The 27,694-nt window shown below is 37.6% G+C and overlaps 3 protein-coding genes across 5 annotated transcripts; 2 read left to right on the forward strand and 1 right to left on the reverse strand.

Moving 5' to 3' along the window:
* Positions 1 to 646: 646 nt before the first annotated feature.
* sucla2 (succinate-CoA ligase ADP-forming subunit beta) lies at positions 647 to 13,556 on the reverse strand. The gene is made up of 11 exons (XM_081381212.1): positions 13,007 to 13,556; positions 10,974 to 11,169; positions 9,009 to 9,108; positions 8,752 to 8,914; positions 8,411 to 8,539; positions 8,182 to 8,320; positions 7,312 to 7,473; positions 6,435 to 6,577; positions 4,534 to 4,654; positions 4,020 to 4,108; positions 647 to 1,475 (listed from the first exon to the last, which is right to left on the reverse strand). The coding sequence occupies exons 1-11, from the start codon at positions 13,088 to 13,090 to the stop codon at positions 1,401 to 1,403; spliced, it is 1,401 nt and encodes a 466-aa protein (XP_081237338.1). The 5' UTR covers positions 13,091 to 13,556; the 3' UTR covers positions 647 to 1,400.
* nudt15 (nudix (nucleoside diphosphate linked moiety X)-type motif 15) lies at positions 13,185 to 17,300 on the forward strand. 2 transcript variants are annotated; one of them, XM_081381213.1, is made up of 4 exons: positions 13,185 to 13,393; positions 14,138 to 14,314; positions 14,461 to 14,657; positions 16,466 to 17,300. In XM_081381213.1, the coding sequence occupies exons 2-4, from the start codon at positions 14,148 to 14,150 to the stop codon at positions 16,567 to 16,569; spliced, it is 468 nt and encodes a 155-aa protein (XP_081237339.1). In that variant the 5' UTR covers positions 13,185 to 13,393; positions 14,138 to 14,147; the 3' UTR covers positions 16,570 to 17,300. The 2 variants fall into 2 exon arrangements, with proteins under 2 accessions (XP_081237339.1, XP_081237340.1); XM_081381214.1 differs by having other exon boundaries at positions 13,266 to 13,570.
* Positions 17,301 to 17,537: 237 nt separating this feature from the next.
* Positions 17,538 to 26,924, forward strand: itm2ba (integral membrane protein 2Ba). 2 transcript variants are annotated; one of them, XM_081380909.1, is made up of 6 exons: positions 17,538 to 17,776; positions 23,458 to 23,589; positions 23,930 to 24,145; positions 24,301 to 24,411; positions 24,739 to 24,889; positions 25,889 to 26,924. In XM_081380909.1, exons 1-6 carry the CDS (start codon positions 17,690 to 17,692, stop codon positions 25,975 to 25,977), a joined length of 786 nt encoding a protein of 261 aa, XP_081237035.1. In that variant the 5' UTR covers positions 17,538 to 17,689; the 3' UTR covers positions 25,978 to 26,924. The 2 variants fall into 2 exon arrangements, with proteins under 2 accessions (XP_081237035.1, XP_081237034.1); XM_081380908.1 differs by having other exon boundaries at positions 17,543 to 17,776; positions 23,906 to 24,145.
* The last annotated feature ends 770 nt before the right edge of the window (positions 26,925 to 27,694 follow it).

Below are 27,694 nucleotides of genomic sequence, written 5' to 3' on the forward strand. Positions count from 1 at the left end.
CTTTATTAAATTAACTGATTTAATAATTGATGATCTTTCCAATGGAACTGAATCAACACTGAACTGACTTCAACTGAACAACAGCTGAAATGCTTTATTTTCCTGTTATCACTTTAAAGCTGCATTTAAACAATCTGTATTGTGTAAAGGGCTATTTAAATAAAGGTGACTTGACAAATATGCATTTATTGGTTTGTTAAAAAAATGTAATCCAAATGGATGGAAATGTAATATGCATTTCAAATACATAATTTAGGCCTAATTATTTATTTATTTGAGTGTATAATGTTTTTGCAAGTGACAATTACTTTTAGGACTCTTAAAGGAATAGTTCAAGCTAAAAGTCACTGACTAAAAACAATCAAATATGGTATATATATACTATTTTGCCCATAAGCAAAGATTTTTCTTTGGAAGGGGGTCCTGCACCAGCTTAGCAACTGCCAATGGATAGTTGAGGTATTACAGACCTCAAACTGTGAGCTGCCACATCCAGACACTTCCTTCTTAGAAAGTTGAATTCTCACCACAGGACCCACTCTAGCATGAAAGATGATTCAAGGGACACACTTTGCCAAAGAAGTACATGTTCTACATGTCAAGACAGTGACAGAACCTTTGAGCAGAAGCAAACATAATCCTCGGAGACGCTTGAGTATTTTTATTGTTTTCTGCTTCCGCTGCACCGATGGCTCCATGTCAGACTGAGAGAACACCAATAACACACATATTCCCTGTGAGTGCTTGTGCGTTTGCTTAAAAAGGGAAATGGTGTATTTCTCTTCAGGAGAACAGAGATGACATCCTACATCGACACACACACACGCTCCCGCCGGAAAACACAAGGCGGGGGAGAGAGGAAGGAAAAACGGGGTGGGATTTTCTTTTAATGATACTTTGTGTGTGTGTGTGTGTGTGTGTGTGTGTGTGTGTATATATGTGGCGATAGTACCAGTGTGTCAGAGACATTCTATATCAACAGAATCATCTCTCCATGTACATTTCAACAGTATAAATACATCCTCCACTTATGAAATCAAGCAAACAATAACATTGACAAAACAAAAAGCAGTAGGCAGTAACAATGAGCCGATCTAAACCAATGGAACCAAAAAACCCTTAACAGTATGTTAGTGGACTGATTTGATGGGCTCTGCACTGGATGAGGTTGATCGGATGAAATGAGAGTGGCGCCATGCAGAAACACGTGTGCTTTTACAAACTGAAATGCACAGAGAACCACCAAGAGACAGAAACGAGAGCTGACAGAAGCTTGAGCAGGACACTGGATTGTGGAGAACACTATTGGAGGTCTGAGACGAGACAAGATCAGGTGGTGGGCTTAGATTCAGTTCATATAAGATGGTTTGAATAGTGAGGTGACTTGTGGGTCTGTTCTGTTAGATGGGCAGCTGGAACTTGACATCAACCTGGGCCTCTTTGGCCAATGATACAATTTCAGAAAGCTTCACAACCTAGAGAAAAAGAGAAAAGATATGGTAATTATGATCAGCTAAAATATAACGCAGTGTCCTACCATAGAGCAAATAAACAATTCAAGCTTTTTCTCATTTTGATGATTCTGCTGTGGCATAAAAAAAGCTCTATGTAATGGTATGTTAAAAATATCAAATATGTTCTGCTTGGCTGTCAATGTCAGGTCATGCTGCGGTTCCGCATTCATTGCTTGTTGCTGGAAACCTGGTTTGTATAGTCATTATTTGTAATGACGTGTGTTAGTTCTATGTACTTGATGCAAAGTTGTGTGGACTGCAACAATGGCTTTCATTTTCCTTTTTGTACACTTTCAATGTATTTGTAGAAATTAATATTACCAAAAGATTTTAAAAAGTATTTTTTATTGGCTACATATACATGCACCCACATAATGTGATTATGAGATTTGGGCAATATTGCGATTAAAATCTACCTCATGTAAACACAATACTTTGGTCAAATTGATGCGATTAAGCCAATAATCGTGGCATATGCCTGTTCCACGTGTCTATTCCACTCTGGTCAAAGTGCGCATGTGCATTTTTAGGGTGCTGTTCCAATGTTGCGCGACATGCCAATGTCCAAAACATTGAAATAAGAGACATTTTTAGAAACGTCATAAGGCTGAAGTCAAATACCAAAGAACCATGGAACAAATCCGAGTGCGCTGGAAGAGTGTGGCTGGTGACGCACCTGCTGTACTGTATGTGAGTTTATCATTTGTGCTGTGCATTGGGGTGTGTGAATAATGGCAGTAGAAATAACCACAGTTTAAATGATGAAATAATAATGAAACTGTGAAAAGGTTGTGCCACCTAAACATCTTACTGGGATTAAGACCTTATTGGTGCACGTTAACGTAGTCAGTGTTAGTTCATGAAACCTAATGCATTAACTACAATCAACGAATTGAACTTTATTTTAAAGTGTTATTACAGTGCTATGCATAAGTTTAGACACCCATGCTAAAGTTGACTAAAAAGAGGAATAAAAAATAATCTTTTGGAAATTGAACTTAATGCCTTAATTAAAAAAATTAGGAAAAATCCAACCTTTAAGGACACCAATTTTCTTTGTGAATGAATAATGTATCGTAAATAAATAAATGTTCTTCCTTAAAATACAGGGTGCATAAGTTTGGACACCCCTATGATAAATTCCCATAGAGACAGGCAGATTTTTATTTTTAAAGGCCAGTTACTTCATGGATCCAGGATACTATGCATCCTGATAAAGTTCCCTTGGCCTTTGGAATTAAAATAGTCCCACATCATCACATAGCCTTCACCATACCCAGAGTTTGGCATGGGGTACTTTCCATAAGATCATCTCTCAATGCAAATCAAACCAGCTATTAGGCTAACTGAAATAAAACCATGCCAATCTCTAGGTATGGTGAAGGCTATGTGATGATGGCTATGTGTATTTTAAGGAAGAACATTTATTTATTTACAATACATTATTCATTCACAAAGAAAATTGGTGTCCTTAAAGGTTGGTTTGTTCCTAATTTTTTTATTTTAAGTAATTAAGTTCAATTTCCAAAAGATGATTTTTTATTCCTCTTTTTAGTCAACTTTAGCATGGGTGTCTAAACTTATGGATAGCACTGTATTTTTTCTTGCATGTGTTGCCATTTTTACATTAATGGCATGTAAAATTATGGGAAGTTTGTCACATCACTCAAGAATAAGTGACTTTGAAATGCCTGAAGAAGGTTGACTAAGGCTACGTTCAAACTGCAGACAAATGTGGCCCAAATCCAATTTTTTTGCTCTTATGTGACTCAGATCTGTTTTTTTTTTCGTGACAGTGTGAACAGCACAAACCACATGGAATCTGATCATTTCAATTCCGATTTGAGCCACTTCCATATGTGGACCTAAATTCGATACAGGTCAGATGTTTTGCAATGCGACCTCGGTCTGAAGAGTCAAATCGGAATCAATGAGACTTTTTTACGTCTAGATTCATTACAATTCCGCACTAATGGGAGTCAGATTTTACACAGTTGAAGTTGTCAAGACAGTTGTGAAAGGTAGTCAGTGAAGGACAGTGATGTGTCAGAACTCATAAGTATTAGTTACAGCTCTACAAGCAAAACATGGGGACTCGTATCATAAATGTTTAAAAACCCTGCTCTCTTTTTTAGCATTTTTATATTCCCTGCGCGACAATAAATAAATGTGTACTTCAATGTTCTCCGTGTTTACTTCCGTATGACAGTATGCTGCGTGACGTCTTTTATCGTTCTTTTGCGCATGCGGGTCAGTCCAGGACCATGATCGGTTCAACAATGTGAACAGCTGTACAAAAAAATCAGATCTGCGCAGTAAATCGGAATTGAGCACTAAGGCTCGCAGTGTGAACGTAGCCTAAATGATGACAGATTTTTAATTTCTGGGTGAACGACTTAGACTATCAATTTGATTACTGAACCATGATGTGCAGATTCTTCTCAATTTTCCATTCCTTGTCAGTTTCGACTTGCCCATATACATGCATAAATAAGAGTAACCAACCATTTTGGCCGCCTCGTCCAGATCATCACAGGCCAGGATCTTCAGAGGACTGGCAGCGATCAGAGCCTTGGCATCGTCCACTCTTGTTCCTGGAGATCAGACAAGCGTGATGAGAGTGAGATGAAGGCAAGAAAGGCATGAAAACATGAGCCACCTGCTTCCAGAAATCTTTTTTCTTTCTGTCACCCTTCTGTCAATGTTTCCTCTCTCAGACGTTCCGGGGTTTTTTTCCAGCTTTTTATTGATATAGATAAGGGGTGTCCGCAAACTGCTTGGCCACAGCTCTGATGAGCCTTTGTTTCATGTTCATGTGAATCAAACCTACTTGAAGTGCTTGTTCTTATGAGTTAAATTGATAACATGATGACATTTTTCAGATCAGCACCCTTTTAAATAAAGTATGGGTGCTGAAAAACATTTTTAATGGGTTTCAAACCTTCCCTCCACCTCTCCATTGATCAAAGTCATCCGCACCATCAATAATAATCATAGTGTGAAATTCGGTCTCTCTCACCTTGTAACCGCACTACGATGGGGATTTTCAGGTCTAAATCAGTGACGGCCATGATAATGCCCTGTGCGATGACATCACACCGCATGATGCCACCAAAGATGTTCACCAAAATAGCTTGGACCTGTTAGAAAGAAAACAACATAGATTTAGAATTTTCCTGAAAAAAACTGATGATGTGTGGTTTCTAAGGTGTGGTTGCAAGTAGTTTTTAGGGCGTTCCTATGTGGTTGATAGACTGTTGCAAGGTGGTTACCCCCCAAATATCTATGATAATATGGACCCTAAATATACAGTTGTGGTCTGAATTAATGGCACCCCTGGTAAATATGATCAAAAATGGCAGTAAAAAATAAATCTGCATTGTTTATCCTTTTGATCATTCATTCAAATTTTTTTTGCAAAAATCTAACTTTTCATTGAAGTAAAATAATTGAAAGTGGGGGGAAAAAAAAATCACATTACAAAATAAATGTTTTTCTCCAAAACACGTTGGCCACAATTATTGGCACCCCTAGAATTTGTTACGAGTAAAATATCTCTGAAGTATATTCCCATTAATATTTACCTTTTCTTAGCACACCAGGGTGACTAGGAACATGAAATTGTCTAACTATGACTTCTTGTTTCACAGGAGTTTAAATATGAGAAACACAAAGGCCAAATCATCCATCACAATGAGTAAAACCAAAGAATATAGATCTGATGTGCATCAAAAGATTACTGAGCATCACAAAATAGAGAGTGGCTGTAAGAAAATAGCTAAAGAATTGAAAAATCCCCATTTTGACCATCAGGGCAATAATTAAGAAGATCAACTAAAGATGTTACGAATCTGCCAGGAAGAGGACCTGTGTCTATATTATCTTAATGCACGGTGAGGAGGAAAGTTTGAGTGGCCAAAGACTCTTAAAGGATCACAGATGGAGAATTGCAGAGATTAGTTAAGTCTTGGGGTCAGAAGCCTACCAAAAAAAAAAAAAAAAAAATAAATTCAAAAACCCCTACATCCCCACATCCTCCTTGCTCATCCAAAAACAAACTGTTGTCAGACATGACTGGAACTTCAAACGGCACAGGGTTCTGTGGTCAGATGAAACTAAAAAAGAGCTTTTGGAAGCAAACACGCTAGATGGGTTTGGTGCACACAAGGATAAAAAAAAAAAAGTACCCCATGTGTTCAAAATCAAAACCTGACGGCTTCTGCTAGAAATCTTATAATGGGCCGTGGTTGGATCTTCTATCAGGACAACGATCCAAAACAAACATCAAAATCAACACAAAAATGTGTTAGGGAGAACAAAATGAAACTTCTGCCATGACCGTCCCAGTCCCCTGACCTGATGAGTGGAGTGAACTGAAGAGAAGAAGCACCAACATGGGAATCTGAAGGATCTGGAGAGATTCTGTACGGAGGAATGGTCTCTGATCTCTTGTCAGATGTTCTCCAAACTCATCAGGCATTATAGGAGAAAACTCAGAGCTGTTATCTTGGCAAAAAGTATTTAATAAAAGGGTGCCAATAATCATGGCCAGCGTGTTTTGGAAACATTTCGTTCATAATGTGATTTCCCCCCACTTTCAATTCTTTTACTTCAATGAAAGGTTTGATTTTTGCACATTTTTGAATGAAAGATCAAAAGGATAAACAATGCAGATTTATTTTACCGCAATTTTTGATCATATTTACCAGGGGTGCCATTAATTCTGACCACAACTGTAGCTTGTGTCCCTAATAAGTATATGGATTTTTTTTTCTCTGTTTTATAGCCCGAGTGTCTCGCTCCACAAAATATATAAATCATTCAGTGACAATAACAGTGAGACTTGCACCACTAATAAGAGAGTGGGCAAAAAAAGAAGCTAATGCAACACAGCACTGCCTCCCTTGACCATGACATTACCTTTTTATCAGAAGTGATGAGCTTGAAGGCCTCCGTCACCTGCTGTGCAGTGGCTCCGCCTCCAACATCCAGGAAGTTAGCGGGTGTTCCACCATGCAGTTTAATAATGTCCATGGTTGCCATAGCGAGTCCAGCCCCATTGACTAAACACAGGTGACATCACATGTATAGATTTATACATACACATATTCAATCTAATAAACTAGTAAAATTGGTACAAATCACATCTAAACAGAATAATTTACTAAAAGTGCAGAATTTAATATAAACCTAGTGGTCGAAGATATGACCAATCTTATACCACGATATCAGTCATCTTTATTTCACGATAATGATATATATTACTATGTAGTTATTATTGCTTTAAAGGAACACGCCGACTTTTTGTGACTTTAGTTTATTCACCTTATCCCCCAGAGTTAGATAAGTCCATACATACCCTTCTCATCTCCGTGTGTGCCGTAACTCTGTCTGACGCACCCACCGCTAGCCTAGCTTAGCACAAATGCTAGAGGTAAACGGCTCCAGCTAGCATACTGCTCCCAATAAATGACAAAATAACGCCAACATTTTCCTATTTACATGTTGTGATTTGTATAGTCACAGCGTGTACAAATAACAAGGTCACATGAGACACAGCCATCTTCTAACCGTATACATACTGGGAACTATATTCTCAGAAGGCGAAGCACTGCTACTTCTGCGGAGTGATTTGAGCAGCAGCTGAGAAGCCCCGTGGTGAGGAGCAGAGAGTTCGCTCAGAGTTGGAGTCATGTTGGTTTCGTTGACGGAAGTAACACGGTGCTTTTCAGGTGTTGCGCTAATCACTCCGCCCAAGTAGCAGTGCTAATGGAGGGTTGAGGGTTTTTGTACTGACCCAGGCAGCCAATAGTGCCATCTAGGCCGATGTAGTTGAGGTCTGCTTTGGCTGCCTGTCTGTCTCTGACGTCCTCCTGGCTCCAGTCTCGCATGTCGAACACTTTCTTCTGTCTATAGGCTGCATTTGTGTCAAAGTTGATCTTGGCATCCATACACATCACTGCAAAGCATAGATGAAGATTTCGATGAATGCATAACTCTGTGGGCCTGGTTATGGATTTTATGTTAAATAAAATTATGAAACAGTAAGAAATATATTGTAATATTACTGTAATGTGAAATAAAAAAATTAATAAAAAATTCTTTGGTAACACTTTATTTAAAGGTGACGTTACTACATGTACTTACTATAGTAACAGTAAATTATGTATAATTACAAGTAACTAACCCTAAACCAAACCCTAACTCTATAAGTACATTAATATTATTTAGTACTTATTTGAGTAATTACAATATAACTATGTCACCTTAAAATAGTGTAACCAAAAATGTTAGGATACACTTTATTTTAAGGTGTCCTTTTTTAGTGTTTTATACATTTAAGGTCTGTGTAATATTAATTAACTAGATGTACTTACTATAGGGTTATGGTTAGGATTAGAGTGTGGTTTAGGGTTAGTTGCATGTAATTATGCAAAATGTATTGTTATGTTACATGTAATGTGTAACAAGGACACTGTAAAATAAAGTGTTACCTAATTTTAAGTTATTAAGAGATATGTTTTTTTTCCCTCCCCCTGATATATTGTGCAACCCTAGGATGGGGTTGTTTAATGTATGCATAATGGTCTAAAGTGCAGGTCGTCTACTTTAAGGTAGAACTTTAGGAACTTAAAGTTAGTTTAGTAGAACTTTCTACTTTAGGTACCAATGCCAGATGCATCTTCCACCATTGGGTTGATCTCCAACATAGATGCATCATACTTGATGAACACATCATAGAGTTTCAACATGTTTTCTGCAGCTTCATTGATCAATGCAGCGGGGAAACCCATCTTCTCTGCCACCTGAGAGCGAGAAAAAGAGAACAAAAACATTTTTCAGCCAGTGTGGGCACTGTCTTGCAGTGCAGAGCTATATCATACTCTGCATCTCACCTTAATAGCCTGATCCATCTTTATTCCCTGTACGATATCAATAGGCTCTTTCACAATAGCATCAGGGTTCTCTGCAGCCACATCCTCAATGTTCACGCCCCCCTGAGAACTGCCAATCAGCACGGGGCCCTGCAGGAGGTTGAGTAGAACCCATGTGATCATTTTAGCCATTTCAGGTCACGACATGAGTAAAAGTTGACCTCTACTGGCCACTCTGCTTACTGCAGCATGTGAAGTGGTGATGTCATTTTTTAATGCTTGTTATTAAAATACTTTGTACTTGAATGTTATCATATGAAAAGCAAGTTCATAGATAAACCACACAATGTGTGACTTCTCACCTGGAAAGACCTCTCCATGGTGATGGCAAAATAATACTCTCTGCGTGGGTATCTGCGCTCGCAGATAAACACTTGGTTGCAGATGCGCCCTGCCTCTCCTGTCTGCTTAGTGATCAGCTTCTTGCCAATCATCTTAGAGGAGATATCCCTCGCTTCCTCAGGCCTGCAGACACACAGAGGGTGAGAAGACAAAGAGATGAGATCGGAAATGTAATAAAGCAAAAGCATTGAACAATTGTGTCGGCACCAACACTCACGAGTAAACTATTCTGACTCCGCCCTTAAATCCTCCCTCAAAAGTGCCTTTGCCTCGACCACCCGCCAACACTTGGGCTTTTACCACCAGGTCTTTAGAGCCTGAGAAAAGAGAAAGAGTAAACAATAATGAGAAGAAAAAAAAATTAACATAAACATATGGCCATGCTCAAAGGAAATTAGCAAACAAACAAAGATAAATGAAATTGACAGATGAAAGATCCAGTACACAACTGCTGCATCCTCAACCAATGAGTCACTCTGTAATTACCTACAGTCTCTAAAACTGAGCTGCTGTACACACACAGAGCAGGCTTAAGCAAGGCTGCTGGACCTGATTGTTTGATCAATGTAATGCCACAAAACAACATGACGCAAGTCACAGTTTTGATTTACAAGGATTTAATCTGCATAAACAGGGTGAAAACAACAGACTTACGACGCCAATGAGAATGATTAACCTGCTTGGAACAATAAGGTGGAGTTTTATACAATATCTACTGGGATTTGTAACTTTACAAGCTCTCTTTTCAATAAACAGACAGAATTATATATTTTATTAACAAAGATATTAATAAAAAAAAATGTTTTGTTCCTAACAAGGAGATGTTACGTTGCTTGTTTCCTGAACAATGGCTTGAATTTCAGGACTGTTTTTTTTTTTACATGCTATCATATACTAACCACCATTCAAAAGTTTGGTTTCAGTAAGATTTCTTTAAAGAAATGAATACTTTTATTCAGGAAGGATGCATTCAATTGATAAAAGTGACAGCAAGGACACCTATAATGTTACAAAAGATTCAGATTTCAAATAAATGCTGTTATTTTGAACTTTCGAAGCAAAGAATTCTGACAAAAAAAAAGTGTCCACAATTTTTTTTTTTTACAATAATAAGTAATGTTTCTTGAGCAACAAATCAGCATATTAGAATGATTTCTGAAGGATCATGTGACACTGAAGACTGGAGTAATAATGATGCTGAAATTTCAGTTTTGTCATAAATGACATTTTAAAATACATTTAAATAGAAAACAGTTATTTTTAATTGTAATATTTTTTCACAATATTACTGTTTTTATTATATTTATCATCACATTTTTTTCCCTTGAGCAATTAAGTCCTTTTTGCCGCTTGCTTTCATCAGGGAGAGTAAATAATGACAGCTCTGGGTGAACTAACACTTTAAAAGTTGTACCATGTTGGAGCTCTGAAAAAAGGAAGTGCCCCACGAAACACCATTTTACCACTGATCGGACATTGTGAAATTTTGGATATTTCCAACTTTGTCCATGCTGCAATTTTGCAAATAAAAAACTCCCACTTTCTACAACCCTGAATGCTCAGTTTGTTGCGTTTACAAGAAACATATTGATTTGGTACCAGAAAATCCAGGCTTATGCTGCTCTGAGACCCAGATTACACCAAGATCTAGACTGTTAGGTCACATAAACCTGCTCTCTATTGTGCACATCTCTCAGTCCAAAGCTAGTTCCTCCATGCTTGTGACACACTACCCTGCTTTATTCAAGCGAACAGCACTGCTTGTCCATCACGGGTCTGTGCCGGCATTGCCTATATGCTGACAGTCAGATTAAAGGTTAGGGCAGCCACATTCTCCAGAGGTGGCACAAATCTATGTTTAGACTGCAGAATGATTGAGAACAGCACAACAGCTGAAACACAAACACACAGCACATTCAAGACCTTAAAATAGGGTAATCTGGCTGTCCTGTTCAAAACACCATAATCTGGCCTGCACTAAAGCACAGTGGATCGAAAAGTAAGCTGTGCACGTCATCGGCATTTAAGTATGCTGTGCTAAAATAGCCCATTCCGATGTGTAAAATACATTAAATAAATCTGCATAATCCATAACTACAGTTATGCAGTCCCTTTAAGAAGAATATATTTTTTTTTTCCTCAATTAGTGCCCAGCAGCATATGTATGTTCATATGTTCTTACCGATCTGCTTGGCAGCAGTATAAGCCTCGTCAGGTGTGTTGGCAACCATACCCGCGGGCACAGAGATGCCCGCCTCCTTCAGCAGCCCGATGCTCATGTACTCATGCAGGGAGAGGTTTCTCTGCTGCTGCAATGACAGCATTGGGGACGGCTGGTTCCCATGGTTACCAAATAGACCTGATGTCCCACCAAGCACCTGGTAATTGGATGTAAAGATACAAATTAATTCCAACTCCACATAGAAATCCAGGTTACACCGCAAGGGATATTGTTGCTAAAAAGCCATGGTCGTATTTACCCTGCAAACACGTACTTTTGTGTATTGCTGAAACGATATTACACAACCAGAAGCAAGACTAGGGAAAATATCTGATTTACAAGACAAAAGGTTCTTACAGTGACTCGTTGCAGTTTACATCCATACGGCAGTAGACGGCAGCATATGAGTGGCTTTTATTCAATTGAATCATAATTGAATTCATTTAGCTACCTAACTGATTTATTTTTGGAAAGGTGCAGCAAAAATAAAAATGATTATTACTGACAATTAAGTAGATCTATTAATTTTCCTCAACTTTGTCAATTTCTTGGTACAATATTTAACAATATCCATAATTTGAATTGTGCATAGCCATCAGTCATTTTTACACATTAAAGGGTTAGTTCACCCAAAAATAAAAATGCTGTCAGTAATTACTCACCCTCATGTTGTTCCAACCCCGTAAGACTTTCGTTCATCTTCGGAACACAAATCAAGATAATTTTGATTAAATCTGAGATCTGGATCACTCCTCCATAGGCTTCTATGTTATTGAAACTTGCCGGCCCAGAAAGTTAGTAAAGACAATGTTTAAAATAGTCCAAGTGAGTACAGTGGCTCAACCATAAGTTTATCAAGCGATGAGAGTACTTTTTGTGCGCAAAAAATAAATAAAAAAATAACAACTTTATTCAACTATTCATTTTCTTCTTCTGTGTGTGTAGTGTAACTCAGAACGTAGGCTCACTACTGGCCAGCATTACACACATGACCAGAATCGGCCAATAGTGAGCCTACGTTCTGACGTACGACCCAGAAGCGCTGCTTTTTGATTTAATCATAAATATCTTAATTTATGTTCTGAAGATGAACGAAAGTCTTACGGGGTTGGAACAACATGAGGGTGAGTAATTACTGACAGCATTTTCATTTTTAGGTGAACTATCCCTTTAAGGATTCTCACGCCCTCTTCCTAATATCTTGATGCCTAAATTTAAAACCATGCCATTTTAATCTGTAAAACGCAAAAATTAGTAATTATCTTTATTATCCATGTTTTTATGTAAAGGATTTTAAAAGGAACAGAGTAAAGTCAAGAGCCTTTCAACAAGAGAGACATTAGGAAATGAGGGATCATAATATCTTTTAAAAAAAGACTGTCTGCGCCAGCAATATAGAGATCATTAATGGACTACTGAATTACTAATCCATCATTTGCTGTGCTCCACAGCACAATAAAAATAGGGAATAACCTGGGTGTCTTACTCAAGGGTACAACCTTCCAATGACCAAACAGAAGACATAAGATTCTTAATCTCAACAAATTTATGATTCAGCAAGTTTTAAATTTAGAATTGTGTTCAATATAACAGGCACAATTGCAGTTCTCAGTTGTTCAGGAGTTAACTTTATTAACCGACGGCACTGCAGTTGAACAGATACACTGAAGTGAAACAAAACAGGCTGTCCCTCTGTCCATGTAGGTCAAAGTTAACTAGTAAGCTCAGATGACATGTAACGTTACAGTGTGTATACACACTAAAATCCCAGATATTTTAACGTGAATCTGGTCAGACTACAAAAGAACATCCACTCAAAGGAGAATGAATAGACTTGCTAACCTAAGCATTCCTAATAATGCCAGACAGCTAGCCTAAAGGCTAATGTCAAAGGAGAATCACCCATTTGGTGTCATTGAAAGTGACCAAAACAGCAAGCCACTTCACAAACGACAATCGGATATAGTTATCTGATGTGTGTACGTAAAACTGACCTTAGCTGCCGAGCTTAAAGTCGTCCTGGAGCCGGAATTCCTCAGTCCAGCGGACAACCGGCCACAGATCAGGGACGTCGCCATGTTGCTCTGTGTACAAGCAGCGCAGCAGAAAACAAATGACTGGACGCGCCTGCGTTAGGACGTACGTCAACTGCGCAAGTGCGCTTCGAGAATCGCGCCTGGTTATTTCCTTCTTCATGACATGAGCCAAAGCTTTTCAAATCAGTTTATGATGTGTGTTGATTGACTGTGCCAAAGATCTGATTTCTTTTGGGAATAAAGATGATTTGATACCATTTGTACATCTCACAGACCACGAACGTCACGAGCCAGGTCGTAAAACACATGCTATCGATTACGAGATTTATCTATTAAGTAAGATAGGTAAGTTTAGACTATGATGTGGTTTGCACTAAAGCAGTGTTGCTTTATGCTCGTGCCGACGCCCAGCATTGCACGTGTTCTTAATTCTCTCACTAGTTTTGAGTGACTCGAATCTTTTCAGTCCGCTCTCACGACTCTTTCTGCCGTTTACATTCTTACGCCAGTAGATGGCAGCACGTGAGTGTCTTTTTGTGTGTTATGACAAGTTATTGAATTATTGAACTGATTCATTCAAAAATTACATGTGACAATTAAGCAGATCTATTCATTTTTCATCCACCTTCATCTACTTAAGTTTCTAGGTATGGCTTTTATCAAACTATAACATAAAGACAACAATAATTTCCTAAATATGCGTTTCTATAATATCCATCATTTTAATTGTGCATGATTATCAGTCATTTGTACACATTCATGTATCTTCCATCCTTTTATCAAGATATCTTGATGTCTAAATTTAAAAAAGCACAATTTTACTATGTAAAATAAAAAAAAATAGTGATTGTTTACACTAATAAATTCAAATGTGTGGAATAATTCCTATTTTTAAATGTTTTTAATGCTATCCCTGTGACAGCAAAGCTGCATTTTTAGCAGCTGATACTGCAGTCTTCATGATCACGTGATCCTTTAGAAATCAGAATATATTGTAGAGATTCAACTGACAAAATGTTTGCACTACAGCTATATAACAGTTAGTGTGTTTCACTACAGTTTAAATTCAGTTAGTGTGTTTCATTACAGTTTAAATTCAATGTCTGAGGCTGTTCAAAATGAAAAACCCCTCCTCAAACGTCCTGGAGTGGGACTTGGGGTTCTTGTGACAGACTCCTCCAAACCAGGATGTGTCCTGTTAGGAAAAAGAAAAACTATAGTTGGGAAAGGCACCTACCAATTACCAGGAGGTCACATTGAATTCGGGTGAGTTTACTGGACACCACAGTATCAAATTAGAAAGACATTTATGTTCCTTTATAATTACTGCTTATTCATGTTAACTTTATGCTTTCTTGTGTGCTAATGCATTTATCCACATGGGTTGCTTGCAAATGAATTTCACTTATCAGAGAAACGTGGGAGCAGTGTGCCCAGAGAGAGGTGATGGAGGAAGCTGGTGTCCGTCTGAAGAACATTCGCTTTGTATCCGTCGTCAACTCCATCAGACTGGAAGAAAACTACCATTATATCACAATCTTCATGCAGGGAGAACTGGACAGGTCTTTCTCAGCCGAACCAGTTAATCTGGAGCCAGAGAAAAATGAAGGTAAATTGTTTCTTTGAATGTGTTATAGCCTGTGTAGAGTCTCAGCCCCAGATGGCCCACCCACAGATCATTTATAATGATCGTGATGAAAATCTGTCATGTGAGAGACTATTATCTGTCTCACTCCAACTTGGCAGTCACCATTACAACATGTTTTAGTAGTTTTGAGCAAGTATTAAAACTTTATTTTAATATAGCTACAAGAATTAAAGGCTTAAATGCATGTTTTTGTAACTAAAAACATTAGATATGTTAGACAAAGTATTATTTAAAGTGCCCCTGTTATGCTTTTTTTCTGATATTACATTTAATCTAGTGTGTAATATATAGCTGTTTGTAAAATATTAATGTAAAACAAAGTGCTTGATAAATGGAGTTATTAGCTGTGTTCGATTAGCTGTGTTATTAGCTGTGTTGAGAAAAATCAATTTCTCAATCAATTTATACTTGAATGATATTACACTGTCCCCAGCGGTTTGGAAAATTGTATGATTGGATGGATGATTGCAGGCGCCATCTTCTGGCGTGTATTATGGGTATTCTCTGGCCCAGGGGTTCTCAACTCTGGCCCTCGAGGTTCTCTGTCTTGGAGAATTTAGCCCATAACTGTCTAGTAATCCTGAAGACCTTGACCTAGCTTTTTCAGGTGTGTGTGATTAGGGTTAAAGCCAAACTCTGCAGGAAAGTGGACCTCGAAGGCCAGAGTTGAGAAACCCTGCTCTAGCTGTTGAGTGTACATCAGTTGTACACTCGTTATTGCAGTGCATTATGGGATAAAATGAGTGCACTCGATAACGTCCATCATGGTTTCGGACCCCACTACAAATGGCTCTCCCCTCAAATAGTGCCCTATTTAAGAGTATAGGGGCGAATTTCAGACACAGCCATTTTCTCCCAAAAGAAAGAACCGATTCTGAACTGCTGAAATGAGTCGTCAGTAATTCCAGCCTTACTTCCTGCACAAGCCTACGTAAGTTTGTAACAAATTTGCATAATGCCAGCTAATGGTCTTTATTGGCTGCCCGTGAACAATGTCTACTTTGACCCGCCCTCAAACACTGTAGTTTGATAAGTGTTATCGACACTTATCGAGAACATACTATTTTCTGCGCTGCAAAAGTAAATCCACTTCCAAAAGTATAAGGACTCAAGCTCAAATCGATACGGACGCCATTGTTACTGTTTGTATCACTGTGTGGAAGCTCCGGACCCGAAATTCAGATATGGTAATGGGCGTTTTGTTTCCGACACATGCTGTAAAAGCGGCAGACCAATCACAACAGACTGAGCCATCTAACCAATCAGAGCAGAGTAGGCTATGACTCATGTAAACCTGATGTAAACTTATTGTAGGGACTTCCAAAACAAAATTAGGAACCTTTAGTTTAATCGCATAATAGGGGCACTTAAAAACAAACGATGATTGGTCACTTTACATGTTGGTTATAGGCTCTAAATGTTACTAAATCTAAATGGGGGCTTTTTGGCCAGAATAGCTACATATAACTGGCAGCAAACCTAACTGTAGATTTACTCAATGTTTACATGTAGCCATGCATTGTATAAAACAATGCTTGAATTTTTATGTTATGAGTAAGTAGTGACCTTTTGAATAGAAATGAGTTCATTTAGTATTACACAATCATTTAAGGTGTTGTTAAATCATCGTAGATAATACCGAAGAATTAGTGAGTCATTTTTAATTATTAGACTATATCTTAAAGTTCCTAAATTTCAAGCAAACACATCTGAATATTGCTGCAGTATTACACTAAAAGAGTCAGATTCATAAGTTATTTGTTTTTCAGGTTGGACATGGAGGCGCTGGGAGGATTTTCCGCCAGAAGAGCAGCTGTTCTTGCCATTGGCCAACCTGAGACAGCAGGACTTCCAGCCATTCAGAGAGGGTTAAAAGGGATTTTCTGTAATTAAGAAATCACTGATCACTTCCTGGCTTTATCTGATTCAGGACCAGGTGAACTGAACTCAACTTAGGCCTTTTCTTGCTCATTTTGAGCTTGTGCCCTGACCTTAAGTAGTAAGATGGACATGCTGTACTTCCAGATTAACTGTTATGGATAATTCATTACTGAATATTATTCCAGCTTCTCAATAGCCTATTCCAAGTAATGATTTTATTGAACACACGTGTACTGAACTATATCAAGGCTATTAAGGCTTATCAGTCATTTATTTATTTCGTCACGCTGGTAAAGTGTCTATAGAGCATTTGTCATGGGTAAGGTTACACTAAAATATTTAGGTAACAGTTTACAATAAGGTGTAATTTGTTAACATTAGTGAGTGCATTAGGAATCTTGAACTAACAAGAGCAATACTTTTACAGCATTTAATAATTTGGTTGAAAATTAATTTATATACATTTTAACATTTCAGGTTGTATATAGTTAAAATTAGTTTTTTATAAGCAAGTATGAATTAACAATGAAAAAGGTATATTCACAGTATAAACCTATATTAATAATGAATGTAATCTTATTGTAAAGTGTTACCAATATGTCATCATAACTTACTCTAACCGTTCCCAGAACTTCCTATCAGACAACACCCTTTTCATGTAATCTTACTGCAAGGATTTCATAACATATTATTTCCACATAAACATTACCTGCTTGTTTTATTATGTTGGGTTGGACAGTCTTTTTTTTCCTTTTTTTTAAACCATGCCCTAAACGGATTATTATATTATATTATATTATATTATATTATATTATATTATATTATATTATATTATATTATATTATATTATATTATATTATATTATATTATATTATATTATATCTCTTGCTTTTCATGTCGGCATTGCATTCATTACAGGTATATTTTCTACTTTATTAAAAGGTTGGTGTAAACAGCGCCCCCTTCCCGTTCACTGATGTATATACAGTCTGAATCCGGGGCTAAATGCGCCACAGCAAGTTGTGAGGCAGCGCTGTGTACAGAGAGGTCGTCGAGCTCTCCATAGTTAGGTGAAAAAGGCATAGACAAAAAATTAACAACAGTTACGCAACATGGTGAAACTCGCTTTCAACTCCGCTCTCGGACAGAAGGATTTAAAAAAGGAGGAGAAGGATGAAGCTTTGATCCCTCAAGATGTGGTGAGTTTTTTTTTTAGCACAAACGCTAACCGGCTAAAGTGATTAAAAACAACGTTGTTTTTATCCATACAATTCTTTATAACGTTTTTATTTGGCTTAGTAGCGATCCGTGTATCGATAAACATATGTCAACATAACGAAAAAAAGAAAGGAGTTTTTTTGTTGTTGCGAAAAAACAACAAAGTGACAAAAACAGTTGTTCTAATCGATATAAGACGTTATTTAGATTATGTGACTGAAACGCCTAGTTTGTCTGAGCTTTGTTAGGATTATAAGATTATTTTTGTCTGACAGTTATGTTTTTTGTGTAAGTAGAGGGAAGCCATCTCCTGCCTTGTTTCAGTGTGTGTGTGAGAGAGTGAGAATCAGACAGCTTTGAGCTTACAGGAAAATGGCCGACAGTCCAACACAAACACCAGGATATATACGCACAAAGCTTGCATTGATCATGCACTGCACTTTTACATGCTTCTAGCAGCCTGGTGCATGTCTGTGCAGCCATTGCGTTGTTGTAAATCAACCAAGAACATTTAAGATTAGATTTGCATTTAAATAAGTGTAATTTTGATGTGTAAACATGTCTAATTTTGTCCCTTGCACTTCCTGTTGCAGCCGTAAACATAGTAAAGTCAGGAAGAGGAAATGGCTTGCTTAGCCAGATTATCGTGGGAGATTGTTCGTAAGTGTGAGACCAGCTCCCACTCATATGCGTGAACCGTCTGGCTGGTTGTGTTCATCAAACACGATCATCATCTGCCATTGAGGATGAGTCAGCGCCTAGTGTGCGAATTGGGTTGATAATGAAGAAGAAGAAGAGGTCGTGAATCATTCATAAGACACTGTTGTGTCTGCTGTAACAGAGCCACCGTGATCAGACCAATAGTGCAGCCTTGTCTCAGTGGCACTAATGCTGTGAAGATGGAAAGGAGTGTTTTAGTAGGCACAAGTCTTATGGTAGAAGTATTCATGCATGGGGCAATGCTCCTTTAAACTTTTCTGGTAATCAGAGACACTGATACTTATCTAAAGCGGTTAAAGGTATCAGTTCATCGTGAAGTAATCTGTTAAGACCGTGCTGTGTGGTCTGAAATCCTCTGTCACACAGGTGATCAAAGCCTCACTGAACTTGTGGCTGGAGCAGACTACCAGAAACAGACATCTTTTGTCCCCCGGTAAATCTCCTGAAGGCTCTGGTTATTTAAACAAAGACCGTCTCTGTTAGGGCTAAGCCGTAATCTGCAGTGTGTGTGCGAGGGTGAGGCGGAGTGTATTTGAAACAGGTGTGTTTGTGTAAATGTGAAAGAGTGAATCTCTGAAGCCTTTTGTTTCTGCAAGTTCATTCATGCAAACAGAACGTCACGTGACTATAAGGTATTAATCTGTGCGTGTAGTTGAATGGATAAAAGAATTGAAATCTAAAATAAAATGTAATGAGTAATGGATTTTAAGGCAGGGAAGGCAATTTCAGAGAGGCTAGCAAAAGAAAGCTAGCTTTGAAAGCATAAGATCCCACCCTCCTTCAAAACACATGAACACGCACAGCCAGAGCAGAGTCTGCAAAGCGTCACGAGAGATGGTGTTAAATTTCCTCATGTGTCAAAGCACAGTACATTACAATAATAATGAATTGTGGTATGAAAATACATGTTGACAGCCAGGTAGGACATCGTATAATTGCATTTGGATCGAATGCAATAATTGCAAAAATTAACATAATCATTGAATTAGGATTAGGGCTGGGCAAAAAAAACTGGGTGAGAAGTTTTGACTGTGCACACATCCAAAGCGCACATGGTTGTGCGTGCAAATAATCAAATTAAATCTCTTTCACGTCTCCCTTCGCTTAAACGGACATATTCACACAGTTTAATCTCAAAATGCCCGCCTTTGCGAGGATCCAAGCAAACCTAGTCGCCTTAAGTGAACAAAGACAGGTTTATTTAAAATGGATTAGGTGGGTTAGGGTTAAGAAAGAACGCATATGTATCAGTATATTGGATCTGTGCATTGTGTATAATATTCCTGCTGTCTGTAGGCCTGTCACGATAACAAATTTTGCTGGACGATAAATTGTCCAAGAAATTATCGCGATAAACGATAATATTGTCGTACTGAGACCATTTTCATTTAATATAATTATAATGGCATAATAATGCAGGTACACCTTTTCAACGATCTATAAACTTTTATTTCTAAAGAATATTAAACATTGAAAACGGAAAACATTTTAAATATCCAAAAAAATGAACAAAACAACCAAAAACAATGAAAGCAATGGACTCTTAGTGTCTGTTAACAAAATAAATGTCTGTTAATAAAAAAAAAATGAAACAAAATTGCACTTCAAAAAATATTAAATATTAGGCTTTAGACATTATTAAATAGTGATACATTCCATAACAGGCAAAACTGACAGTTAGGACCTTTGTAAACAAATAAAAAAAGCCTCAACAAGCCATATCACCCAAATTTTGCACTGTTACTCCTGTTACTTTGTCAAGTGATTGTGTACTGTCGGGAAGACAGAGACGCACTTTATTGCGTGCATGCTACGCACTGAAAATACTTGGTTAGGATTAGGGGTGAGGAGTCCGTGCGTATTACACGCCATAAAGAGTGTATCATATGCACGCAAAAACTATTTTTGGCATATAAATGGCACGAGAAATAACATTTGTGGTATAGATATGCATTTTCATGTGATTGGGCTCGCTGTCGCAACTCACAACTAGCGTCTTCTCTCTCTCCCGGCAGTAGCCGCAAATAGTCCCGCGGCCGCCGGCGCTTTCCCATACAAAGACCATGTGACTGACAAGCGCCGCCTTCCCACACAAAGACCATGCAACTGACAACAAGAGGGTTCACTCCTCCTATACGCTAAAGAACCGAGCGAGAGTGGTCATCCAGTCTCTTTGGTAGAGAGAGAGAGACGAGGAAAACAAACAAGCATGCAAATGGAATTATCGCGGCCGGAAAAATTATCGAGCTCATTTTTTTTATCGTGCGATTAATCGACTTATCGACTATCGCGACAGGCCTAGCTGTCTGTGTTTTTAATGTTAATCAAACTACAAAAGACAAAGAAATCTCTCACTTCTCTTCACTGAATAAAAAAAAAAAGTGAAAATTGAATCATTGGATGAATTGAGAATCGGAGTCGGGACGTCTGTATCGATACCCAGCCCTAATTAGGATGATTTTGTCTGCATTGCATGTTGTGCACTGTGCATATGTTTCGGCCTCACAGATAATTAAAGCTTGGGTTGGTGTCCTAGATTATGCCTAACTTCAAAGTCAAACTATTTTCAGTAGAAGATCATTTGAATATAGCTTCAAATGTTTGCTTAATCAGCATTCATAATAAGGCTTATTTAGCTTTTTTTATATCAATAAAACTAGCCTATTTAGTTCAGTTGGACAACAGACGCTACAAAAGCGTCTGCTCCGCTCCATATAGGCTACACAGGACAAGCAGCAAATTCACAGCAGGAGTCAGATTTCACTTATCACGTAACGAGAGTAGGGAGAGATGACTGACAGGATGACGACGGAGGATTTTGGTGCGCAACAGATCCTGAGCAACATATCTTGTAAAATATGCTCCCTATACTGTGAATTTAAAAGCTAAAGTGAAACTGGTGTTATCCATAATACCATCCCAGTGCAAATATTTGTAACTAGCTGTTATTTTGATAATTACGGAGCCCCTGAAGGGACATTGTGATTAGGGGTTGGGAATTGTTGGTACCTCAAGATTGATTCGATTAAAAAAAATCAATTTTCGATTTGGAATCAATTTTTGATTCGATATATGCATAGATTTGATTGTAGTTTCCTGTTTAGTGTTACTTTTCTTATTTGACTGTTTAATGAAAAAAAAAAAAAAGTTTCTTCTACCCATTTTAGTCAACCCAATATTATTATTGTGATTCATTACACTCTAACATGTCAATAACTTTTAGTACAGTGAAGTTTAAGAAATCTAACACTTTAGAATATCAGTTTTTGAAATCACTCCTAGTGGAAATTACAAGATGGGAGAAAAATTATATTTCAATGTGTTTGCGTTCTCTCGCAAATGTTTTGTGTTCCCCTAAGAAACTTTGCGTTCGCTCGCAAAACTTTTGAGTTTTTCCTTTTCATAAAATTTTAACAATCATAACATTAAAGGGGTGGTTCAGGAATTTGGACATCGGACCTCATTTCCAAGTTAGCCTGGGTGTTATTTATCAGTGGAGACAGTTTTCTCAACAGACATTTACATCGATAGTCTGGCGTTATAATTTATTTGCTTTTGGTGTACTGTGGAGTGGGTAAAACTGTTTTAATGGCAGGCTAGCAGTTACCGTTGACTCGCGCTAGCCTAGCACCGGCAAACCACGCAACTGAGAGGACTGGGTGAAAATTTCATAGTCTCCACTGATAAATAACACCCAGGCTAACTTGGAAATGAGGTCCGATGTCCAAAATCCTGAACCACTCCTAACTAATACATTAGTTTACTAGATCATTGATTAGTGTTTTTTTTCAACCCTAATCATTTTCAAACTGTCTAGACCCAATCTCAAATATTAAATATATATGCGCAAGATCATGAGGTTGGTGTTTACTGAACAAAAGGAGAGATAATGATGACTAGACTCCTTTAAATTGCAGCACTGTCATGGGAAAATTATCACTTGTAAACAAACCTGCAAACCTGCATGTATATTATAGACGTTTCCAGATGAAATTTACCCACTTTTGTTGCTCATAATTTCCCTGGAGTCTACATTATGATGGCTGTTGTAAACACAGGAAAGCTTAGCTCGTTTATCTTGTTTTGCTCTCATTATGTTTTATGTGAAAAATGTGACAAAAAAAACCCCCGACAACAACAAATGAGTCTGACCAAGAAGATTTGGTGCCAAATTGTCGTCATATTCAGTCTGATTTGTTTTCACTTTCATCCTTGTTCATCAGTCACTGTGTCAGCTAATGTTTTGTTCATTTGCATCATGCAGTATGTTTGTTCCTGTTGGTCTCTGGAGGGAGGTTGGAAATTTCCCAGTATCTGTTGTGCACAATGCAATTGTTTTGAACAAAGCCACACCCAGGCTAAACACACTCTCATGTAAAATCGAAGAAAACTCTCTCGTTTAAGACAAATAAACACATGCAGGTACAGGGGTCTGTGGGAAAATTGTGACAGTTGCAAACAAAAACTAAAACATAGTTGTTCCTGAACACATCGGGTGCAGTCGTGACCTAATGGTTAGGGAGTCAGACTGGTAACCCGAAGGTTGCGGGTTTGACTCTCATGACTGAGGTAAACTTGAGCAAGGCACCTTACCCCCAATCGCCACAGTAAAAATAGCTGCCCACGACTCGGGTGCCAGGGTGTGTGTGTGTGTGTGTACACCAACTTGGATGGGTAAAATGCAGAGGACAAAATGGGTTGCCATACTTGGCCTTCACGTCATGTCACTTTCACTTTCCACTTTCAATGGTCTTGAAATAGTGCATGAACTCTGAGCCCATATATATTCAAAAACAATTTATAATAATATGTTTATATGCTTTACACCAAGGCTAACTATAAATTAAATGTAAATGTAGCATGTATGTTATCAACTGCTTAAAGAAACATGATTTTTACTAGGGGCAAATAATAAAATTTTTCTTTGTGTGTGTGTGTGTAGGATGTGGAAGATGTTCTGCGTGTCAGGCAGCAGTCCAGGGCCTGGTGCTGGTGCATGTGTCTGGGTCTGGCCCTGATTCTGTCAGGTGTGGTTGTGGGCGGAGCTTACCTGTACAGGTATTACTTCATAGAGGTGAGAGAACAAGTTCCATCAGAATTAAAATGTAAATCTGTCCTATCCTTAAATTGAACGCAGTAAAAAGTCCTAACAGTTTCAGTGATTTGATTTCTGCTATTACATGAAAAAATTGTTAAAAAACATGTCTTGATTGTTCAACTGTTTATTCAACTGAATGCATTGATGTGATGTTAAAACCTTACTATTTTTTTTTTAATCTTTGGTTACAAAATTGGTGCAAACTTTAAAAAGCATTTAATGTCTTAAAATGAGTTTTCTTAAACATACTGATGCAATCAGAGAATGATGTGTCTTGTTGATCATGGTATAGTCTATTCCTAATGATGGTGTTCAGGAGGAGAGGATGTATTTCTGTGGGGTGAACTACCGTGAGGAAAACTACAAGATGCAGGACAGCCAAGAGGAAAACGAGATGGATATGCCAGCCGCATCCAAGAGGATTGAGGAGAGAGTCAGGGTTCTGGAGGACGAGGGGGTGGAGTTCATTAACATCCCAGTGCCCAAGTTCAGTGACAGTGACCCTGCTGACATCGTTCATGACTTCAACAGGGTGAGAGCCAATGTTAATCTCCCTGTCTCCTTCGCCAAGCCATACGTGCACACACAATTCCAGGATAGACACGTTGCCTGTTTCCCATCAGATTCCCAAAAATAAACTACTTGTACCAAAATAGTAACACGCTGGTTTTCCTTCTTTGCTCTTAGAGACTGACAGCCTATCTGGATCTGCGTCTTAACAAATGCTACGTCATTCCTCTCAACACTTCTGTTGTGATGCCGCCCAAAGACTTCCTGGAGCTCCTGGTCAACATCAAGGTAACAACAAAAACAGAGCTTCGGTAAAGTCGGCCTTAACTTAGTGAGCTGCCAACGTAGACATTTGAACAATGAGCAGAAATCCTGTCTGTGTGGTTAACTGGCAGTGCTTAGCAAGCATGTGAAAGTGTCAGGTCACCTTTATTTATATAGCGCTTTTTACAATAGCGATTGTTTCAAAGCAGCTTTGCAGAACTAACAGGAAAATAATGCGACACAGTTTGTTTCCAGAAGAAAATAGCGTCATAGTCCAGCTTAAGTAAGTTCAGTGATGGTTCATTTTTGTTGTAAAAAAGGTTTGGTGTAACTCTGGGTGTGTGTTTGCAGGCTGGAACATACCTGCCGCAGTCTTACCTGGTGCGTGAACAGATGATAGTGACTGGGAAGGTAGAGCATGTGGATCAGCTGGGTTTCTTCATCTACGGACTCTGCAGAGGAAGAGACACGTACAAACTGGAGCGCAGAGAGACCGTTTTTGGTAAACACATTAACTTTCCACCTATACTTGTGGCGAGAGTCCCATTGTTTTTAGGCTGAGTAATTGCTTATTGCCAGTGAAGACTTTTTTTCTTCTTTTTTGGGGAGGTGCTTTTATTAACCTTTTTACAATTTTGGCTTTAATACAGTAGTGGCTAAAAGTGATGTCCGGAGGGGATATTTGTTTCTAATGACCCTACATGTTTTATTAAACCATCAATATATGTGGAAAATATTTTATATTTTTTAAATAAAAGGGAAACACTAAACTTGGTTAAGGTATTTGTCGGACTAAATTATTTGGCAAAAAAAGGGCAGCTGCATGGTTTTTACTTGAAAAACAAAAAGCTCACAGGAAAAGGCATAATTAACTACAACATAATCAGTTAATAATACATCATTTCTTTGTACTAATCTTTAACACATTTTTAAGGGTGAATGTTAATCGTTTCCTTGGCTGGACATCACTTTTGGCCACTAATGTGTGTGTATGGGGTCAGCAATTATTTTTATTTTATTTTCTAAGAAATGAATATATCTATTTAGCAAAGAAGCACATTTGTAATGTCGCAAAATATTTCTCTCTCTATGATTTCTGTGCTGTTTTATTTAAACTTTCAATTCATCAATGAATCCTGAAATAAAAAATATATATTATAATGATTTCTGAAGGATCATGTGACACTGAAGACTGGAGTAATGATGCTGAAAATTCAGCTTTGCCATCACAGGAATACATTTGAAATAAATTGAAATTTTCTGATAGTAATAATATTTCAGAATATTACGGTTTACTTGTATTTGTATCAAATGCAGCCTTGGTGAGAAGAGACTTTTTAAAAACATGAAAAATCATACCATTTCCAAACAAATATATATATATACACGTGTCTGTGTGTATACACACACACACTTTACAATGTGTTCACAGATTTTTTTTAATTATTTAGCTCTGAAACCAGACACATAAATTCACACGCCATTTGTTGTTTTTTTCCAGGTATCCAGAAGCGAGAGGCCATCAACTGCCACAAGATCCTCCACTTTGAGAACAAGTTTGTTGTGGAGACACTGATCTGTGAGCCGTAGTGTGGAAAAGGCAGCTGGGTAACAAGATAAACCACTTTTGACAAATTCCACTCTTGACCCTTCCTCTCCTTCCATTAAGCCTCTTCCTGTTTTCCCCTGTGTGTTTGTGCGCGCGGGAGTGTGTGGTGCTCTAAGATTTGTTTCTCTGTATAGCAACAATCATTATTACAGAGAGAGAGAATGTGAATGAACGCAAAGAGCAATATTATGCGTAGAATTATTTGTGTTTAGGCAAACATTTGGACCAGTTTATCTCTCTCTCTCTCTTTCTTTCTCTCTCTCTCTCTTAGTAAATGTTTTTTCTGTGTCTGGGTTTTTGTTAAGCGGGGAGTTTAAAGTCTCCAACAGGGTGTGTGGGATCATGTATGACAGAATAACTAGTACCAAATTGACCATGGGAGAGGGAAGGAATCACAGAGGATAAGTGTACGATGAAATCATTAAAAGATGCACTAAAATGTTTAGTGTGCGTATAAACTGTGAACTGTCACAGATACCAGATTAAATACTGGAAAATATATTTGACTAGAGATTTGTGATATATGGCCAATAATTACATGTAAGAATAAACATAGAATTGATTTTTGTACTAGTTCCACTTTTGTCTAGATTTTTATTTTAAATGAAATGTTTCGCTCTGCTGTAAGTTAATACACTGCTTAAACACGTCCTATAGTCAAGAAATACAAATCTAGAGGATGTTAAACATCAGTTTTCCTAAACAATTATCCGAAACAAAATGCAGACTAATAAAATGTGTAGCTTTTATGTCATTTAGTGATTGCTGAGGTGTTGGGTGTAATAGACGACGGAAGAATTATGTAAAGATCGTTTAAATTTACTAAAATGTCTACCAGTTCAACATGAGTTGGAATGATTTATACTTTGCACATAACCCAAAAAGGTTTTAATGTTAAACTTAATACTAATAAAAATTTGACACCTCATTTTGCTCGTCTTCGTTTCTGCTTTTTCTGAAGGAAACAAATCTTGGTGGAAGGGGAAACTCTTACAATTTCTTTTAAATTGTACATATTTTAAAACAAGACTGTTTTTGACATGTATGAGGAACAATGACACTTTGCATAATTTCGTTCTTATCTGGAAAGGGTGTTATTTTTGGCTGATGGTCTACTAAAAAATGAGCACTTGCATTAATCATGTGACCATTTATTTAAAAAAGGGCTCATCAAATACATCTATATAAGCACTTTTAAATACTCAATCTCAACGAAAACTTATCCAGGTCTAAAAATATATATCAGTGTATTAAACTATGTTCATTATTTGGTTAAAAATGAACCATAAATTATTAAACGTGGAATTAAAATTGCAGGGCAAGTTGTGCGAGATGCTTTGGGGTAAGCTGTGTCAGCGATACTACTTCTTGTGTTTCCTTCATATTCAATGAAAGTATTTTATTACATTAAGATATTCTGAATATTAAACATTTTCATATTTGATCACATTTTAAATTTAAATGTGATTGTTATTTTTCTTTTCTCATTTGTTCATATTTTACTATATGAACCATTTACTATATAGACATTTTCTTCTAGTTTCACTTAATAGGAAACCCTAAAACATTATTGTTAGAATAAATCTATCAAATGTCTCCTTAAAGGGTAACTAAACCCTAAAACAACTTTTTTTTTTTTTTAGTTAATGATCTGTAAGACTGGGGCTTTATTAATGCTGTTCATTGATTCAAGTACAT

This window comes from Scardinius erythrophthalmus, assembly GCF_964197995.2.
Source record: "Scardinius erythrophthalmus genome assembly, chromosome: 12".
NCBI lineage: Eukaryota > Metazoa > Chordata > Actinopteri > Cypriniformes > Leuciscidae > Scardinius > Scardinius erythrophthalmus.

Excerpts from the sequence above, each read along its gene's own strand:
- nudt15 (XM_081381213.1), top strand. The coding sequence starts at position 14,148 with ATGTCTGAGGCTGTTCAAAATGAAAAACCCCTCCTCAAACGTCCTGGA. Across the intron at positions 14,315-14,460 it reads GGAGGTCACATTGAATTCGG|AGAAACGTGGGAGCAGTGTG; the intron begins GTGAGTTTACTG and ends TTCACTTATCAG. Across the intron at positions 14,658-16,465 it reads GGAGCCAGAGAAAAATGAAG|GTTGGACATGGAGGCGCTGG; the intron begins GTAAATTGTTTC and ends TTTGTTTTTCAG.
- sucla2 (XM_081381212.1), bottom strand. The coding sequence starts at position 13,090 with ATGGCGACGTCCCTGATCTGTGGCCGGTTGTCCGCTGGACTGAGGAAT. Across the intron at positions 7,474-8,181 it reads GGAAGATGCATCTGGCATTG|TGATGTGTATGGATGCCAAG; the intron begins GTACCTAAAGTA and ends TATGCTTTGCAG. Across the intron at positions 1,476-4,019 it reads TGGACGAGGCGGCCAAAATG|GTTGTGAAGCTTTCTGAAAT; the intron begins GTTGGTTACTCT and ends CTTTTTCTCTAG.
- itm2ba (XM_081380908.1), top strand. The coding sequence starts at position 17,690 with ATGGTGAAACTCGCTTTCAACTCCGCTCTCGGACAGAAGGATTTAAAA. Across the intron at positions 17,777-23,457 it reads CTTTGATCCCTCAAGATGTG|GATGTGGAAGATGTTCTGCG; the intron begins GTGAGTTTTTTT and ends GTGTGTGTGTAG. Across the intron at positions 24,412-24,738 it reads AGCTCCTGGTCAACATCAAG|GCTGGAACATACCTGCCGCA; the intron begins GTAACAACAAAA and ends GTGTGTTTGCAG.